The 16,808-nt window shown below is 50.3% G+C and overlaps 1 protein-coding gene and 1 long non-coding RNA gene across 2 annotated transcripts in view; one reads left to right on the top strand and one right to left on the bottom strand.

Annotated features, from left to right (window-relative positions):
* Positions 1-16,808, bottom strand: part of sipa1l1 (signal-induced proliferation-associated 1 like 1) — a 136,192-nt gene that overhangs the window by 9,972 nt on the left and 109,412 nt on the right. Inside the window, exons 11-18 of the mRNA XM_056294123.1 lie at positions 13,962-14,060; positions 11,428-11,603; positions 10,690-10,977; positions 8,583-8,732; positions 7,829-7,959; positions 3,095-3,192; positions 2,106-2,593; positions 309-494 (exon numbers count right to left, since the gene is read on the bottom strand). Of these exons, the coding sequence (XP_056150098.1) occupies positions 309-494; positions 2,106-2,593; positions 3,095-3,192; positions 7,829-7,959; positions 8,583-8,732; positions 10,690-10,977; positions 11,428-11,603; positions 13,962-14,060 (1,616 nt within the window). The remainder of the gene's footprint in view (positions 1-308; positions 495-2,105; positions 2,594-3,094; positions 3,193-7,828; positions 7,960-8,582; positions 8,733-10,689; positions 10,978-11,427; positions 11,604-13,961; positions 14,061-16,808) is intronic.
* Positions 2,453-8,733, top strand: LOC130124775 (uncharacterized). The gene is made up of 3 exons (XR_008811401.1): positions 2,453-2,679; positions 8,168-8,487; positions 8,610-8,733. It is a non-coding gene; the product is annotated as an uncharacterized LOC130124775 (long non-coding RNA).

Genomic DNA, 16,808 nt, shown 5'->3' with positions numbered 1-16,808 from the left:
ACTCCTCACCTTGGCTGCGCCTTGAGATCCTGTCCATGAATAACACAAACAGAATCGGAGACAAGGGGACAACCTCGGCGGAGTCCTACACCCACCGAAAATGTGTTTGACTTAGTGCCGAGAATGGGGACACCGCTCTCATTTGGGTTATACAAGGACCAGCGGTCAGAATGTCCCATAACGTTTCCAGGGCCTGGAAATGGTAGTTTCAAACTGAATGACTCTTGCAGGCTTTTCATGAATGCAGCATGAGCCCTGTATGGAGGTAATACGGCTTTCTCGTTTGTCTTTTCTTTCGCCAGCCTTACTTGCGTGTGTCTCCAAAGTCTACAGAGTTGATGGTGGAGCCGGGCTTCCTCCAGCCAATCAGGTACTTGGACTGAGCTCCCTGGCGCGGGTAGAAAGTCTTGGGCCCCGGGGACACCGAGGTCTGGGAGGAGGGAGAAGTGGTTGAGGAGGAGGACTCCTCTCGTGGGGAGCTGTGGCCTGAGTGTCTGGAGGGGAGGGTAGAGAAGAGGAAGACGTGAGGCATTAATCACGGACCACCAACAAGGAAGATGAGACGGCTTTGTTCCGCACATGTGTTATCGTCCAGGGGCCTGAAAGCTTCTCCCCTCACAAATGAAAGCTGAATCAGCAACAGATCCCATTTCTATGCCTGGCCCCCGAGCTTCATGCCGTTTAGAGCCCAAAAAAAAATAAAATAAAAAGTTATTTGAATTTTAAACAATCAAGTCTGATGTTGGGGCATTTGTGGAGAGTGCAGGGTGTTTTTATGAATTCAAAGTGGGTCTAAATTTGCCTTTGTCACACATCACCAGGCTTCACTGAAGGCACCTTTTTTTTTTGGTAAGCTGGTTTCCAAGGCAGTCACGGAGGGTGCTAAAAAACGTGTTATATTCTACACGTCACCCTTGCAAATTATTTTGCTAGTCCGTAAAAATAATTTCTTTCGTTGTTTTTTTCCCCACTTCCCGTCGTTGCTCCACCCCCTCTGCCGCCCTGGGGGGGGGGGGGGGGGGCTACAGACTACCACATGCCTCCTCCGATACATGTGGAGTCGCCAGACACTTCTTTTCACCCGACAGTGAGGAGTTTCACCAGGGGGACGTACACATGGGAGGATCACGCTATTCCCCCCAGTCCCCCCCCCCCCACCCCGAACGGGCTCGTCGACCGACCAGAGGAGGCGCTAGCGCAGCGACCAGGACACATACCCACATCCGGCTTCCCACCCGCAGACACGGCAAATTGTGTCTGCAGGGAAGGCCGACCAAGCCGGAGGTAACACGGAGATTCAAACCAGCGATCCCCGTGTTGGTAGGCAACGGAATAGACCGCCACGCCGCCCGGGACGCCCTCGTAAAAGTAATTTTGATGAAATATGTAAACGGACAAAGTAATCCCATTTACCCTTTTTCCAGTATAAAAGGGCTCATCTATTCAGTGCCTGGGTGAGCAGCTATCACTGATCTGTCCACATGCGTCTGCGTGGGTTTATCGGAGGACCAGTAAAATGGGGTCAATTTATTTCTGAATTTCCTCTCTTGTTCAATTATTCTGGTCTCCCCCCCCCCCCCCCTTCTCCCTCGCTGAAAGAGTAAACTCAGTTCTGTTGTTGAACGAACTGATGAGCCGGGTGTCTTTAGCTGGAGCTCTGCCTGCAGAATGGAGCGGGGTGGGGGGGGTGGGGGTGGGGGGGTGAGGGGTGGACTGGAGCTTTGGATTTCTCTTGCCCTGACACATCTGCTCAGCAATGGAAAGTCTGGCACATGTTACACATTTCCTGAAAGCACTGAGAAAAAGTGTAATGTGGAAAGATAAGGGGGAGTCCAGATTACTTCTCCACTGGCTGCCGTCCAGGAAAGCTGTGTTGACAGGGAGGTGGGCTATCGTGTGTTTGTCTTGGCCCGTGGAATTGTGTGCTGCGTGCAGAGAGTCAGAAACCACACAGCAGATGGCAGCCAACCACCAGGTTGACGGAGGAGTAAATACATCACATATGGACGTCAGATGTAGAGAACTGAACCGCCTAACCGGAAAACTTCCCCAACGAAAACACACAAACAAGACAGGTGTAACGAGACGAGGGCATGCAGCCACACCTGGAGTGAGATCCGCCATCGCTCAGACTGTAGGTGCTGCTGTCCCGAACCAGGAGGTGAGTGGGCGGGGTTCGCCCCGTCCCGTCCAGGCTCCTCTCCCCCGGAAGCCCCGGGGACTCGGCAGCAGCGGGGGACCTCTCCAGCATCCTCCGGCCGCCCTCGGTGGGACTGTGCCAGGGGGAAGCCGCCCGCTCCCTGCCCTCCCTCCCGCCGCTGGGTGCCAGCAAGGAAGTGGAGCTGCCGTGGTGGGAGTGGGGGTGGGCGTGGTGTGGAACTCCATAGGAGCTGGTGTCGATGCCGCTGTCGGCAGAGGCACCCTGGAGGTATCCTCCTCCTCCCAGGCCGTTGGGCTCGGTGTCAGCCTGGTCCCCGCTGGAGCCGCCGCCAGCTCCCTGTTCGTACCATTTTTCACTGTCGCTGTGGCCACCGCTGGACGCTGTGCTGGATAAAGTATTGCTGCTGGAGTGACCGGAGTAGGGGCCATCCGACTGGTGGCAGAAAGAGACAGGAAAGGAGATGAGGGCGATGTCCTTGGATTTGAGGAGGAAGTTATTTTAACAGTGTGAGACGACGGGTAAGTGCATCATCTTCGTATTTACACGGCTTTCAAGGTTATGTAATGCTGTCTACGACCATTAGCACATAAACCCTGACAAAAGACATACGTAAACCACATGAACATGTAGTACTGCACTAAAACCCCTCATTACACACCAGGAAGTTCATTAGGGAGCTCGTTTAACAGGAAGTGGAAGTACTTAAGTCCAATGATCTAACCATTGGACTGAACAGAGAGGGACTCCTCTGTGGTGGTCTGAGTGTGAGCAACAAATATGCATTTTCCATATGGGTACACTATAAAATTACTTTTTTGAAGAAAGAAAGGATGTCCTCAAGTCTTTCAGTATAATTTCAAGAAAAAAAACCCCCACACATCTTCAGTGACACACAAGTCAACAGCAGGTTTGGGGGAGGGGTAGATGCCTGACCTGGCTGCCCTTCTTGGGAGACAGGTGGATGACTTGTTCCTGCCTCTGGATGCGGGGGGCTCCCGAGTAGCCCGGACCTGACTTTGAGACGGGCGTTTCTGAAACAAACACACAAACAAATGGGCCCACCGGGGACAGTATGTTTTTCTATCCGATCCCCCCCTCCACACACACACACACACACACACACATATAAAGAGAAAATGCAAGATTCTGCTCAGGAGTCGCTGCCCACTCTGCTCATCTGTATGTATTGTGGCACCGCAGCAGTCATGCTGCTGGGAGGCCGACAACACCAACATCACTCTCATTCTGCTTCTGCTGTGTCCAGGAAACAAAAAAACACAAAATAATAAAAAAGAAGCAGATTGCGTGCCATCAGAATAGACACACATCAAAAGGGAAAGTTATACCCAGACAGTTCCTGCTGACTGTTTATTCTGGGCAAGCTGGGCAGTGTGAGATTTTGTCAGACCGAGTGTGTGTGTGTGTGTGTGTGTGTGTGTGTGTGTGTGTGTGTGTGTGTGTATATGTGTGTGTGTGTGTTTTTGTACAAGTGTGCTTATTGTTATGTCAGGCAGGCAATTGAGACAGTTGTGTAATTGTCTACATGTTATGCAACGGGAGGTAAAGAGTAGAGGAAGGGAGAGATGGTGACCAGAGTACCATGTTGTGGAGAGCCGGGGGGGGGGGAGAGCGAGGGGAGAGAGAGACATGGTAGAGAGAGGTGGCATAACAGCTGCCTGAGGTGTCTGCAGCAACTCCATGTGCACCTCTTTGCATTCCTCTGCATGGTTGACTCTCCATGAACAAGACCCCCCACTGGGACTTTCTGCACTAATTAGGCTGGTTGGTGTGTGACTGTAGCAACGTGAGGCTGGGCATGTGCTCTTATGTATGCTTGTGTGTATGCACGCTTGTATACATGCATTCTTGCATGTATGTATGCATGCACATATATATATATACACACACACGCACACGCACACACAGATATATATATATCTATATATATCTATATATATAGATAGCGATATATAGCTATATATATATGTCTGGGGTGGGGGCTCACGTGCGTTAACATGATGATCAACTTTTTGTAAAGTTCAGCAATATTTACGTGTCTGTATTTGGGTAAGCAATCTTTGGTCTTCTCCAAATAAGGTTTAAAAAAAAAATCTGATGACATTAGTTCCATTTAGGTGGTACACACGCCCTTTTCTACGTTTTCAGAAGATTTATCAAATATTCTCACTTTCACTGTCAAAGTACCATTGCTGTGGAAGTGGCCAGTCATTTCAAACCTGGGCTTTAGTCTGCTGGGTTCCCAGTCCGATCCTTGAGCACCGCTGGTACTGCTGGATTTCTATTCTGCCAGGCAAATAATAACTTTCTACTGTCGTGTCAAGTACTCCAGCCATCCAAGTTGTGCAACAGCAGGAAACTCAAGACAACCAATATGAACTGCGTTGCTGGACAAATACATCATCACCTCACCACATTTAAAGCTTTGAAAAACAAAGGAAAGAGCAAGCTAGGATGGAGGACAGAACCTTTTCACATCCTTTTCTATATCACCTGTGAGTCCCCTTATTTGTAGGGCAAGGTTCTACACAGAGTCATCAAACGCCGGATCATTTTAGTGAGTTTGCTGACGTCTACACATTAAAAACCATGTAAAGGTTAAAAACACAGCAGGCTGGTTTTGGTACGCTGTGACGTAAGCATAGCAGTATAAAGAGCGCTGCAGATAATAACATTACAAAATGGGTCTGTTTGATTAAGATCTGTCAGCACACCTATCAGCAGTGACAGACGGACAGAGCCAGAACTATCACATGTCAACAGTGCTGTCAATGCTGGTTCTTTGGCACACCTACATCCAATAGAGCCATTATTATTTACAAGCTGCAGCTGTGTTTATCCTGCTATGCTTACATCACAGGCTGCGTCTGAATTCACTTACTAGCATACTAGTACACCGAAATAGTATGCGAGTGTTTTCTTATGTGCGTAAATAGTAAGTATGCACCTAATAGCATGCAATCAAATACCCAGGAGTCATACTACATGCAGAGAAATATCAGAGTATGCAAACACTGGACGCTACGCTGGCACGAGTATCCCACAATGTGTTGCCATACTTCAATGGTAGAGCGTGATACAAAACCCTAGCAGCAAAACTGTGGGATCATTTAAATGCAAGTATTACTTTTTAATATGCTAAGCTGTTAAATTAATCATTTACTTTTGTGTTTAATGTGGGTCGCCACAATGGTAACAAGTTAATAAGCATGTCATTATTAATGGTGCATTGACAAAGTAGCGTGTCCGGAAAGCCATTGTACCTTTTACTCGCATATTAAAAGTATGCTAGAAGATAGTACACATACAGACAGGTGACAAATAAAAGTTAAAAAGCTGAATGCTAGACCCCTACAGTGAGGGGGTCCGGGGGCTCCGTTATGCTGTGGGGGATATTTTCCTGGCAGGGTCTGGGTCCACTTGTCCCCTTAGAGGGAAGGGTCACTGCAGATCAATACAACGTTATTCTGAGTGATCACCTTTATCCTATGATGAGACATTTCTGTCCTGATGGGAGGGGTCTCTTCCAGGATGACAATGCCCCCATCCACAGGACACGAGGGGTCACTGGATGGTTTGATGAGGACGAACAAGGTGTAAATCACATGCTGTGGCCTTCAGTCACCAGATCTCAACCCATCTGAACACCTACGGGAGGTTTTGGACCGACGTGTTAGACGGCGCTCTCCACCCCACCATCATCAAAACCCCAGATGAGGGACTATCTTCTGGAAGAATGGCGTCCATCCCTCCAGTAGAGTTCAGAGACTTGTAGAATCTATAATAAGGAGCGCTGGAGCTGTTCTGGAGGCTCACGGTGGCCATACACCTCTGTAAGACAATGATGTTGGGTTTTCCTTTAATTTGTCACCCGTCTGTATGTAGAATGTATGCAAGCACAGAGTACCAAGACCAACCTGCCACGTCTTTAACCTTTCCATGGGTTTTAACCCATGGGTATCAGCAAACTCACTAAAATGGTCTGGGGTTTAGTGACTCTTCAAACCCCAAGGATGAGAAGAGAGGGCAGCCTAGCTCCACGCAGGGTCCACTGCCCAGCCCGCTGGACATGACAGTGTGTGTGTGTGTGTGTGGGGGGGGGGGGGGGGGGGTTGAGAGGAAATAGGAAATAGAGTGAGAGAGCAGGATGACCCCTGTGTGACACTGGTTATTCCTGAATGAAAGCTGACCCCGAAGTCTCCGATAGTGATGATGTGGCCAATAGATGGGGGGAGATTGAGAGAGAGAGAGAGAGAGAGAGAGACAACGTGCGGGAGAGAGAGAGAGAGAGAGAGAGGGAGCGACAGAGCGAGAGAGACAGAGAGAGCTTGAGCGGGGCCTTAAACCACAGAGACAGCCGGCTGGCCTGCTCGGGGCTGGGTTCAACTTAGCTGACCCAGTCTGAGCTGGCCCAGGCTGCAGTTTTCCAGTCTGAGTAAGAAATCCTGAGTGCTTTTAAGACGACCGCAGAATGAGTGGCTAGGGCCTTTTCCTGGTGATTGCTGCGGTCAGAAACAGGTTGAAAACACAGCTGGAAAAAAAAAAAAGAAAAAAAGAAAAAGAGCCTGGAAAACAACAAAGCAAGCTGACTCTCTGCAAAGAGGGAGCGGGGTAGCGGGACGCAGCACGCAAGTCTCCGCTGGTCTTCGGAGGAGCCGAGCTGAAAACCCGCCTGAGCTGCACGCTCTCCGCACGGCGGCACGCCGCACAACAGAACGGGTGGAACCGAAATGTGCCGATAAATAATACAAAAAAAAAAAACGTTTGAGCGAGATGAGAGACAAGCACGATGACCCAGGCTTGAGTCACGGTATGCTTCGACCTTGAGGTGCAGGCTGTGTAGGGGAGAGGGGAGGGGGGGGGAGGAAAAGGCACACAAAGAGTCTGTTACACAACTGTACCGACAGGAAAGAAAGGCATTTCTCTTCATTATCTACGCCTTTGAATTCAACCGTGGAGGAGACGAAGGAAAGGGAAGTGCGAGAGAGGCGAGGGAGGCTTTAAGAGAGAGAGAGAGAGAGACATGACAAGAATGTTGACTTGTCTTCGCCGCATGATTTACCTGATCCTCGCTCTGCTGAGCACCTGCCTAGATGTGGTATACCGTCACATTTCACTACAATCTCCGATCACAGCTAGAGCGGTTTGCACTTCAACACCCGACATGACCACCTCCCTCCACAAGGCCTCCGAATGAAGACATGCTGCCTCAGCACTTGATATTTCCTGTTGGCAGCGTGTTCGGACAATTCTTGCGTCTTCCCCGAGTTTCTCCGTCGAATCCAGGTCAAACGATAGCAAACCGCTAAAATTCAGCTTTTAAAGACACAATCCATCCATCCATCCATCCATCCATCCATCCATCCATCCATCCATCCGTTATCCAAACCACTTATCCTGCTCTCAGGGTCGTGGGGATGCTGCAGGCTATCCCAGCAGTCATTGGGCGGCAGGCGGGGAGACACCCTGGACAGGCTGCCAGGCCATCACAGGGTAGACAAAGATATATACACACACACACACACACACACTACCCCGGGGCTCGAACCCAGGACCTTCCTGCTGTGAGGCGACTGCGCTAGCCGCCGTGCCACCGGCACGGCACGGTGGCCAAAAGACACAACAGCATTTACAATAAACGACATTTACCTGTCGACCCCCGTTCGACTCCTCCCCCTTCCTCCATTCTCGACCAATTGGGAGTGGCCTTGCCGCTTGACGCGCCTTCTCCCACCGCCTGTCTCTCTGAGGACATGGGAGAGTGACGGTTTCCAGCAAATCTGGAAAACGAGCGGACAGACAGACACACACACACACACACACACAGATTAGAAACACCGAGTCATTCCCTAGCGTACCTTTTTCTGGAGTTGAATAAACTCCAAGGCGGCTCAGGTTGTTCGTCAGCTGAACATCTGGGCCACAGCCCACCGCCACCGCCACCTCCCTCATGAATTCAGTAATAATGAGGTGTCTCTGTTACCACAGGGCGAAGACTCAAGTGACTCTGGATGAAGGCAAACACCGATTTTTGGAGCTGTTCAGGGTGAGCAGTGGACGGCTAAAGCGGCGGCGGACGCGGTTGTGCGAGGGGTGAACAGAGTCGATCCGACGACCCTTGCAACCGCCCGGCCGTTTTCACACCCAAGCAGACGCCGCAGACTTTGGAAAGTTGCCCAAAAAAAAAGATTCCCGGGCGGTTCCCATCCCAACCTTGGAGAGGGGGCTTAACGATACCTATGCGACCCAATGAGATATTTCAAACGGGATTTTGTTTGAACCGCAACACAACTTACGAATGACACAAGGTAAAGCGTACAACCCACCTTTCCCACCCCGCACTTATAGGACACACACACACACACACACACACTACAGCTTCTTGCAACCCGCGCCTCCTTACTGTTCAGGCATGGACTTCTGTCTCCAGTGTGCGGAGCCTGCAGACGCGTCGCTGGAGCAGGAGAGGTTGCTGGGGGAGCTGCGGTTGTGAGGGGAGCGGCCCAGAGCAAAGGAGGAGGCCAGGCTGTAGCTGTCACTGCCCGGAGACATCCTGTAGCATGTGCAGACACACACACACACACACACACACACACACACACACACACACACACACACACACACACACACACACACACACACACACACACAGCAGAGATGGGATCAGAGCTGGCCTGACTGAGAAAATAAAGGCGAACTTAATTCATTACAGAAGCAAAACCTTCTGAGTTGTGTCCGTGGAGGAAACTCCACCGATTGATGATTTGGTGCATCTAGTCTGCACACACACACACACACACACACACACACACACACACACACACACACACACACACACACACACACACACAAACACACTCTCTGGATGAGGGGACATGAATACTTTGAGTTTTACAAAACACCAGAAAACAATTTTTTCCCCCTAATTTATTTTGTTTTTCCCCTTTTTCTCCCCAATTGTACTTGACCATTCACCCCACCCTTCCGAGCCGTCCCGGTCGCTGCTCCACCCCCCCTCTGCCGATCCGGGGAGGGCTGCAGACTACCACGTGCCTCCTCTCATACATGTGGAGTCGCCAGCCGCTTCTTTTCACCCGACAGTGAGGAGTTTCACCAGGGGGACGTAGCGCGTGGGAGGGTCACGCTATTCCCCCTTGAACAGGTGCCCCGACCGACCAGAGGAGGCGCTAGTGCAGCGACCAGGACACGTACCCATACCCGGCGTCCCACCCGCAGACACGTCTAATTGTGTCTGTAGGGACGCCCGACCAAGCCGGAGGTAACACGGGGATTCGAACTGGCGATCCCCGTGTTGGTAGGCAACAGAATAGACCGCCACGCCACCCGGACGCCCTTTTTCATGTTGTTTTAACAGTTAAACTTTACTTTGTCATTTGGAAGAAACTCAGAGGTAGCAAAACATTCATTATTTCACATGCGACAAAAGAATCTGCAACATGCCTTGGAAAAAAAACAATAGTATATTTTGGATCAGTTTAACACAGCATGTATCTTTTTTCCACATTCTTTAAACGAATGTTTTGGCCCACTCACAGTTGTCTTGCAACCTCTTACAGGCCTCCTTACTGGTGGTCCAATAGCTAGATAGACATCTTGACTATCTAAGGTTTAACCTAGGGCATCTTTGAGCCACACCTCTAATCCTGCAGCCTGAGTCGTGTGGTCTTTTACTCTGAGGGCACTTCCCATCTGCATTCACTTCCGCCCTGTTCCAGCAACCATGATGACCAAAGACCTCATGAAGCCAGCTTTAAAACAGTTAAAGGGCTGATAACCACAGTCTCTCATCATCATCATCAGCCGCCTCTCCGGGGTCGGGTCACGGAGGCAGCAAGCTAAGTAGGGCGCTCCAGACGTCCCTCTCCCCAGCAACGCCCTCCAGCTCCTCCTGGAGGATCCCAAGGCATTCCCAGGCCAGACTGGATATGTAGTCCCTCCAGCGAGTTCTGGGTCTACCCCGGGGTCTCCTCCCAGTTGGCCGTGCCCGGAAAATCTCCAAAGGAAGGCGCCCAGGAGGCATCCTGATCAGATGCCCGAACCACCTCAACTGGCTCCTTTCGACAGGAGGGAGGAGCGGCTCTACTCCGAGCTCCCTCCGGATGTCCAAGCTCCTCCCCCTGTCTCTAAGGCTGAGCCTAGACACCCTATGGAGGAAACTCATTTCAGCCGCTTGTATCCACGATCTCACCCTTTCGGTCACTACCCAAAGCTCATGACCACAGGTGAGGGCTGGACCGAAGACTGACTGGTAAATTGAGAGCTTTGCCTTCCGGCTCAGCTCCCTCTTCACCACAACGGTCCGGTACAACGTCCACATTACTGCTGTCAATCTCCCGCTCCATCCTACCCTCACCTGTGAACAAGACCCCGAGATACTTGAACTCCTTCACTCGAGGCAACAACTCATCCCCAACCTGGAGGGAGCAATCCATAACCAAAATTGCAAACAAAAATGTATGAACCCAACCTCCATAAAAACAAGTACTCACCTCTTGGTGTCCATGGGCCGTCCATCGCTGCTGACACTGCGCGGGATGACGGCGCCCCTCTCCAGCCTCTCCGCTGACAGGGTCTTGCCCATGGAGCTGCCCAGGCTGACGGCCCGGTTCGGGGTGTGGGGCTGGGGCGAGGCCGTCAGCGACTGCTGGGGGCTGCTGGAGGTCCTCTGCCACTTATTGTTGTTGCTGCGAAAGGGGAACTTGTATTCGAAGGAGCCGCCATCGCTGCTGCTGCTCTTGTACTCCACGACAGGCATGCGGTAGAGCTCTGAGCAGCCCCTTCAGAGGAAAGGGCTTTTAGTTTTATAGAGCATATGTAAAACATTTACACCCCCCCCCCCCAAACACACACTTTTTTCACCTGGTAGCAGTTGGGAAGGGCTATAAAACAACACAAAGGCCACAGAACGCAAACTCTCCACCGACGGGTATAACGACTGCTTACTACACTAACAGGTGGCAAATGCCCTTCAGTCAATAATGGGAATTTAATTAGCTTAAATTCATACCATCATAATCAAAAATGGATGCGGCCCATGCATTAACACGGTATATGTATTGCTGTACACCTTTGTGACCCACGGGAGCAATGCTCATTTGTCTCGGCATACACACATCGGCAACACTACAATTAGAGGACCTGCTTACGTACGTATATCCTTATCCACACCACATCCTACTCTCAACCGAGGCCGACCGAGCCCTGGTCCGGCACACGCCTCCCCTCACCTGCGTGGCGTGGCGTCGTCGTGCGGCGGGATGATGACCACGCGTACCGTCACTGAGGTCCGCAGCAGGTCTATCATCTGCTCGTGGGTGAGCGTCGCCACGGCCACCTTGCAGATCTCCACCAGCCGGCTGCCCTGCCGTAGCCCCGCCTGCCAGGCGTAGCCGTAGGGCTCCACCTGGGTGCAGCGGGATGGTTACCACAACTTCTCGACTACACAAAGATCACATACCTACGCCTTAAAGCCTCACTGTGTACTTTTCTCTATCACCTTATTAAGGTCTTGAACGTGTACACAACACATCGAGACCTCTGGCACTTCAACGCACCACTTAACTCCGCTGTTGTCGCCTCAGATGGTCTGAGGTGACAACAGAGGGCAGTATTGTCGCAGTACCAGCAAACGAGACGCGATCCTTTATTCGCACACGGGAACCGATTATGAAAATTCATGTGGGATTTGAGAGGTTTTTCCCCCAGCACTGGCTTGTCGGTGGTTGACGTTGTAGCAAAATATGTGTGGCCCATTGCTGACGAAAAAACAACATCCAAAATCCCACATTCGTTTTTATCATGCCTTACAGTGAGCCTCACTTCCTGTGTGTGAGGAAATGACCACGTGTCATTCTCTAAAATGGAAAAATTGCACAATGTCGCTTTAAATGATCCCATGAAACAACTTTGTCTTTTTGGATTTTTCCCCCCTTTTCTCCCCCAGTTGTATCTGGCCAATTACCCCACTCTTCCCAGCCGTCCCGGTCGCTGCTCCAGCACCCCTCTGCTGATCTGGGGAGGATCAGCAGAGGGGTGCTGTGGAGTCGCCAGCCGCTTCTTTTCACCTGACAGTGAGGAGTTTCACCAGGGGGATGTAGTGCGCGGGAGGACCACACTATTCCCCCCCCCCCCAAACAGAAACAATTTCTATTTGTCTCTGTTTTTCTTGTTTCTATTTGTTGTCTATTTTCTTGTTATCTTGTTAGTTTTTGGGTTTTTTTTGTCTTACTATAGAGCTGGAGTATCTGTAGTAGAACCCAATTTTCCCGTCGGGGATGAATAAATTCTGATTCTGAACAGGCGCCCCGACCGACCAGAGGAGGCAGTAGTGCAGCGACTAGAACACACACCCAGATCCGGCTTCCCACCCGCAGACACGGCCAATTGCGTCTGCAGGGACATCAACCAAGCCGGAGGCAACACAGGGATTTGAACCAGCGATCCCCATGTTGATAGGCAACGGAATAGACTGCCATGCTGCCAGGGAGTGGGGAGCACCCCCACCCCCCCGAAAGAACTTTAAGGGTACCACAAAGAGTACCACAAAAATCTGCAAAGTGATGTATATCTGAGTGAAACAGAAGGTTCGGTGGGGGGGGGGGGGGGGGGTTGATCTGACTGACCATCAATAATGACACTGCCTGAAAGATCACTCGTCTCCTCTCAACCTCACTTCCAATTCACGGGACTTCTTTGTTATATAGGGCCACAAGTACAAGATGACATGACTTAAAAAAAAAAATCATTCTACTTTTCAGGATGAGAAAAATATGATTCTCATAAAGGAGAAAACTTTGTTTTATGAATGTCTGTGTGAAAGAGTTGTACATCAAGTGCAGATAACAGAAAACATATGGCAACGCTTTATTCTAGGGGGTCGGAAATTACCTAGGAATTTCTTAGTGATAAGGTGGTAGTTTTTACAGGTAATTTTACAGCTAACCCTAACCCTAGCCCTAACTCTAACCCTAACCCAAATTACAAGGTAATTTCAACCTTATTTCTAAGAAAATACATGATAATTACCATCTTATTACTAGGAAATTAATTTCCAACCCCCTAAAATAAAGTGTAATCAAATATATTTATACATTCATATATATTTATGCAACTTTATTTTGAATCCACCCACTATCCAAACTGCTTATCCCAGCAGCCATTGGGGTGGCAGGCGGGGAGACAGGCCGGACAGGCTGCCAGGCCATCACAGGGCCGACACGCACATTCACACCTAGGGACAATTTAGTACAGCTGATTCACCTGACCTACATGTCTTTGGACTGTGGGAGGAAACCGGAGCACCCGGAGAACATGCAAACGCCACACAGAGGATGACCCGGGATGACCCCCAAGGCTGGACTACCCCAGGGCTCGAACCCAGGACCTTCTTACTGTGAGGCAACCGCGCTAACCGCTGCGCCACCGTGCCGCCCTTATTTTATTTTGAAAATATAATTTTCATTTCACAGGACCTTTAAGAGTACACCACAGTTCAGTTCTGCAGCAGCAGTAAGAAGATTAAAGCAGCTGTGGCTTTTCAGGCCTAACCGCCTGTAAGATTTTGCAGCAAAAAAGCTTCCATCTACGTAATCAGAAGTAGAGAGGGGGAAAAAAAAGGACATAAATAAATACACAAACGGCCAAGGGTGAAGAGGTTGTGTATGTATGGCAGGTGTTCTGCGACGGCAGACTGGGTGTGTAATGAAATGTACAAAACCTCAGGCAGGTTTATGTAAAAACACAGACGGACGGGGCTAATCACCTCGGCCACAATGCCCTCGTAGTTCACATGGAAGCCCAGCTGACCCAGGCCGTTCCGACGCAGCGTCATCTCTGATGTATCACAGCCTTTAGTCAGTAACTGCAGACACACAGACAGACAGACAGACAGACACACACAGATATGGGAAAAGCACAGAGACGGTAAGGAACAGGAATGCAGGACGGGATAAATTCTCTCTCTCATATATGTATCATGGTCTGTCTCACAGTAGCGCATCGCATCTTGGAGTACAGCTACGCTTGTGACAAAAAAAGCACGCAAAAATCCTTTATTGTACTGTACTCACAGAAAACTGGCACAGAAAAATAAATAAATTAAAAAAAAAAGGAAAAACAACAGGATATCGGAGGCCACCAAGTGTGCACAACAGGTATGTCGCTACTATACAGAGTCTTGCTATGGTTGAATAATCAACAACCTATGCCCGAGGGCGGCCTGACAGGACGCGGAGGCGGGGCAGGCTAAGCTAACTGCTAGCCCATGCAGACCGGCAGTGCTGATAACACTGACGGCGGTCTGGCGGCGGCCTCGCCTGGCGTTGAACGAGGTGTTTTTGGTGTCGCTGTTTGGAGTGCGGGGAGGTGTGTCGAGGGTGTGTGGCTGGGAGAGCTGGCGCTGGATTGGCTGAGGGAGCCTGGAAACACCGAGGGCGGTCTGACAGGATGCGGAAGCGGGGCAGGCTAAGCTAGCTGCTAGCCCATGCAGACCGGCAGTTCTGACAGCCATCCTGGCTGGCGTTCGTTCCCTTGGCCCGTGATTTTTTGTTGTTGTCTAGTTTGGATATATGTTGCTTTGTATATATTTATTAGTTTAGATATGTGTGTTCTTGTAGTTTTTGGATGTGTTTTTGTCTTTGTTTTACACTGCTGTAGGCTGGGGGAAAAAAACAAATAAAGTGCTATATGCTATATGCTCCCACTATGTTACACTATATTATCTTATGTACCAGAAGTACACACTATATATATATATATATATTCACCTATCATCCACCTCACATCGACAGCAATAACTGCAACCCGCATACAGCAGTTGAACATGTATTTAAAATTGTATGTTTGTATTGCACAAACATGTGTATTGCACATCTGGTTTAAAGAGGTGGTGCACATCGCCCATATGTAGGTGAGACATGTTGACCAAGCGAGCAGGAAGTGATCCCGAAGAGCCCACACACACACGAGAACAAGAGGAAAGGAATGTAAGAGAAAAGCTAACAATTCATGGACCAACTTGAAGGCCCGGGGAAACCCGAATTTCACACAGAAGAGCAAATAAATTCTGATGCGGATTGGCACCCGGGGTGAACAGAAAGACTCTTTTATCGGAGGGACTGATTGGAGACACTTGTGATGTTCTCTGAAGTTGTTTTTAATGTTCGTGTGTGGGCGAGTGAGCGAGAGAGAGACAGCAGAAAAGATGGAGAAAAGAGACAGAGAGAGAGCGAGAGAGCAAGCGAGAGAGAGAGAGCGAGAGCGAGAGAGCAAGCGAGAGCGAGAGAGAGCGAGAGCGAGGGAGAGAGAGGGAGAGCGAGAGAGCGATGTTCTGTAACCGAGTGGCCCCGAGGCCCCTCTCCCTCCTCTCTGGCACGGAGGTAGTCCAAATGATTGAAGATTAACGCCAGATGAAACATGAAAGTGATGCGCTCCTGAGCTGCGCTCTCAAAATAAACCACGTGTCCGCGTGTGTGTGTGTTTGGGTGTGTACATCAAACCGGATGGCGGACTTAATCACGGTTTTCAAGCCAGGTTAAAACGTATACAGGATAAAACACATAAACGTGGACAAAACACACACACACACACACACAGAGTTTGAAGATGGGGAGCAGCTGTTGAAATGGATGCACTCAAAAGCATCAGTGGTTACATAAGGAAACCCTCATTTTCCAAGCCAGTTACCATGGAAACAGCAGAGAAAGAGCTAGTGTCATCCGTGTGTGTGTGTGTGTGTGTGTGTGTGTGTGTGTGTGAGTTTATGCATGCATGTACATTAGTGTTCAATTAGGAACAGGTTAGCCAGGGGGTTTTCTGAAGCACCCTCCATGAGCTCGGCAGTGCGATGCCAGCTTTGGTTCGGCGGACCCAGCCATGTTGTCGCCACGGCGGACCGGTAGCACACGCTACCTCGTTAGCTAAGGATTTGAGTACAGTGAACGTTCTGGGTCAACAAAAGCAACACGCCGCCATCAGAGCTTCGGTCCTTCTCATTCGATCTCTGAAGGCCGCTTCCTGTGCCGCTCTACTTACCGGATGTGCACTTGTGTGTCCATGTCTCTGTTGAGGTGAGTCTTCGCTCAGTCAGCTAAGTTACTTGGCGCAGTGTTGTCAACGACTAACAGCCTAACGGACCTCGGTCCATTTCGCTAGCTAACACTTGAACGACCGGGATTTCACTCCTACCTATGGGCCCTGACACGCCAGGCTGACGGTCGGCCATCGTTGGGCTGTCGGTGAGCGTCCAAGTTTTTGCGGTGTGTCCTGCACCGTCGGCACTAGTCGGACCCCTGTCGGCAGCTTTTCGGCCAACTCAGCACGTTGAATCGGCGGAGCCCAATCGGTGAGAGAGGTCACTCCCACTGGCTGTTCAGTTTCGCGAATTGGTGGAGAAGGTACATGCTAGCTGGCCGTCGGCTGTGGTCTTTGCGGTGTGTTCAGGTGCTACTTTTTGGCCCAGACAGCAGGCGACGTGAGGCAACACAACAGTCGGCCTTCGCCGCCGCTGGTGGGTTTGGTGCATCTGGGCCCTAAAACGACCACGGGCGGTCAAAATGACCGCCGGTTTTTTAAACTCTATATTCCGTCAAGATAAATACCCAGCTGAGAT

This window comes from Lampris incognitus, chromosome 15 (genome assembly GCF_029633865.1).
Source record: "Lampris incognitus isolate fLamInc1 chromosome 15, fLamInc1.hap2, whole genome shotgun sequence".
In the NCBI taxonomy this organism is placed as follows: Eukaryota; Metazoa; Chordata; class Actinopteri; order Lampriformes; family Lampridae; genus Lampris; species Lampris incognitus.
This window is presented reverse-complemented; position numbering and strand designations above follow the sequence as displayed.